Source organism: Penaeus monodon, chromosome 21 (assembly GCF_015228065.2).
Source record: "Penaeus monodon isolate SGIC_2016 chromosome 21, NSTDA_Pmon_1, whole genome shotgun sequence".
Lineage (NCBI taxonomy): Eukaryota > Metazoa > Arthropoda > Malacostraca > Decapoda > Penaeidae > Penaeus > Penaeus monodon.
Genome location: NC_051406.1, coordinates 3,042,736 through 3,043,135, shown reverse-complemented (window position 1 = coordinate 3,043,135; position 400 = coordinate 3,042,736). Strand labels below are relative to the sequence as shown.

At 53.2% G+C, this 400-nt stretch overlaps 1 protein-coding gene across 1 annotated transcript in view; it reads right to left on the bottom strand.

Annotated features, from left to right (window-relative positions):
* Positions 1 to 400, bottom strand: part of LOC119586106 (alanine aminotransferase 1-like) — a 58,538-nt gene that overhangs the window by 5,241 nt on the left and 52,897 nt on the right. Inside the window, 1 exon segment of the mRNA XM_037934798.1 lies at positions 45 to 284. Within this exon segment, the coding sequence (XP_037790726.1) occupies positions 45 to 284 (240 nt within the window).

The following is a 400-nucleotide window of genomic DNA, read 5'->3' as shown; positions in this document are numbered from 1 at the left end:
AACCCAGAGACCGACCGAACTCCACGGGGTCACCTCGCACTCACTCGGATTCCTTCCGACGCCCCGGCACACAGCACGATGTTCTCCCAGGACGAGGGGAAGCCATCTCTCCTCTCGATGTATTCGGCCACGTGGCGTCGGATGACCTCAATGCCAGCAGAGTCGCTGTAGGAACCCAGGGAGCTGCCCTTGCATCCTTCCAGCACGAGGCGAGCGCGGCTCTTAGCGTCGTCGGGGAGGTTGGGGTCGTCCAGAAGACTGGGCATGAGGCAGATGGAGACGACCTGCAATGTTGAGAAAAGGAGTTGCAAATATCGGATTATAAAAAAATATGCGTTATCTATATATAGAAATAAGGAAATGTGGAAAGAGAGCCACATGAGATAGAAATGTTTAGAAT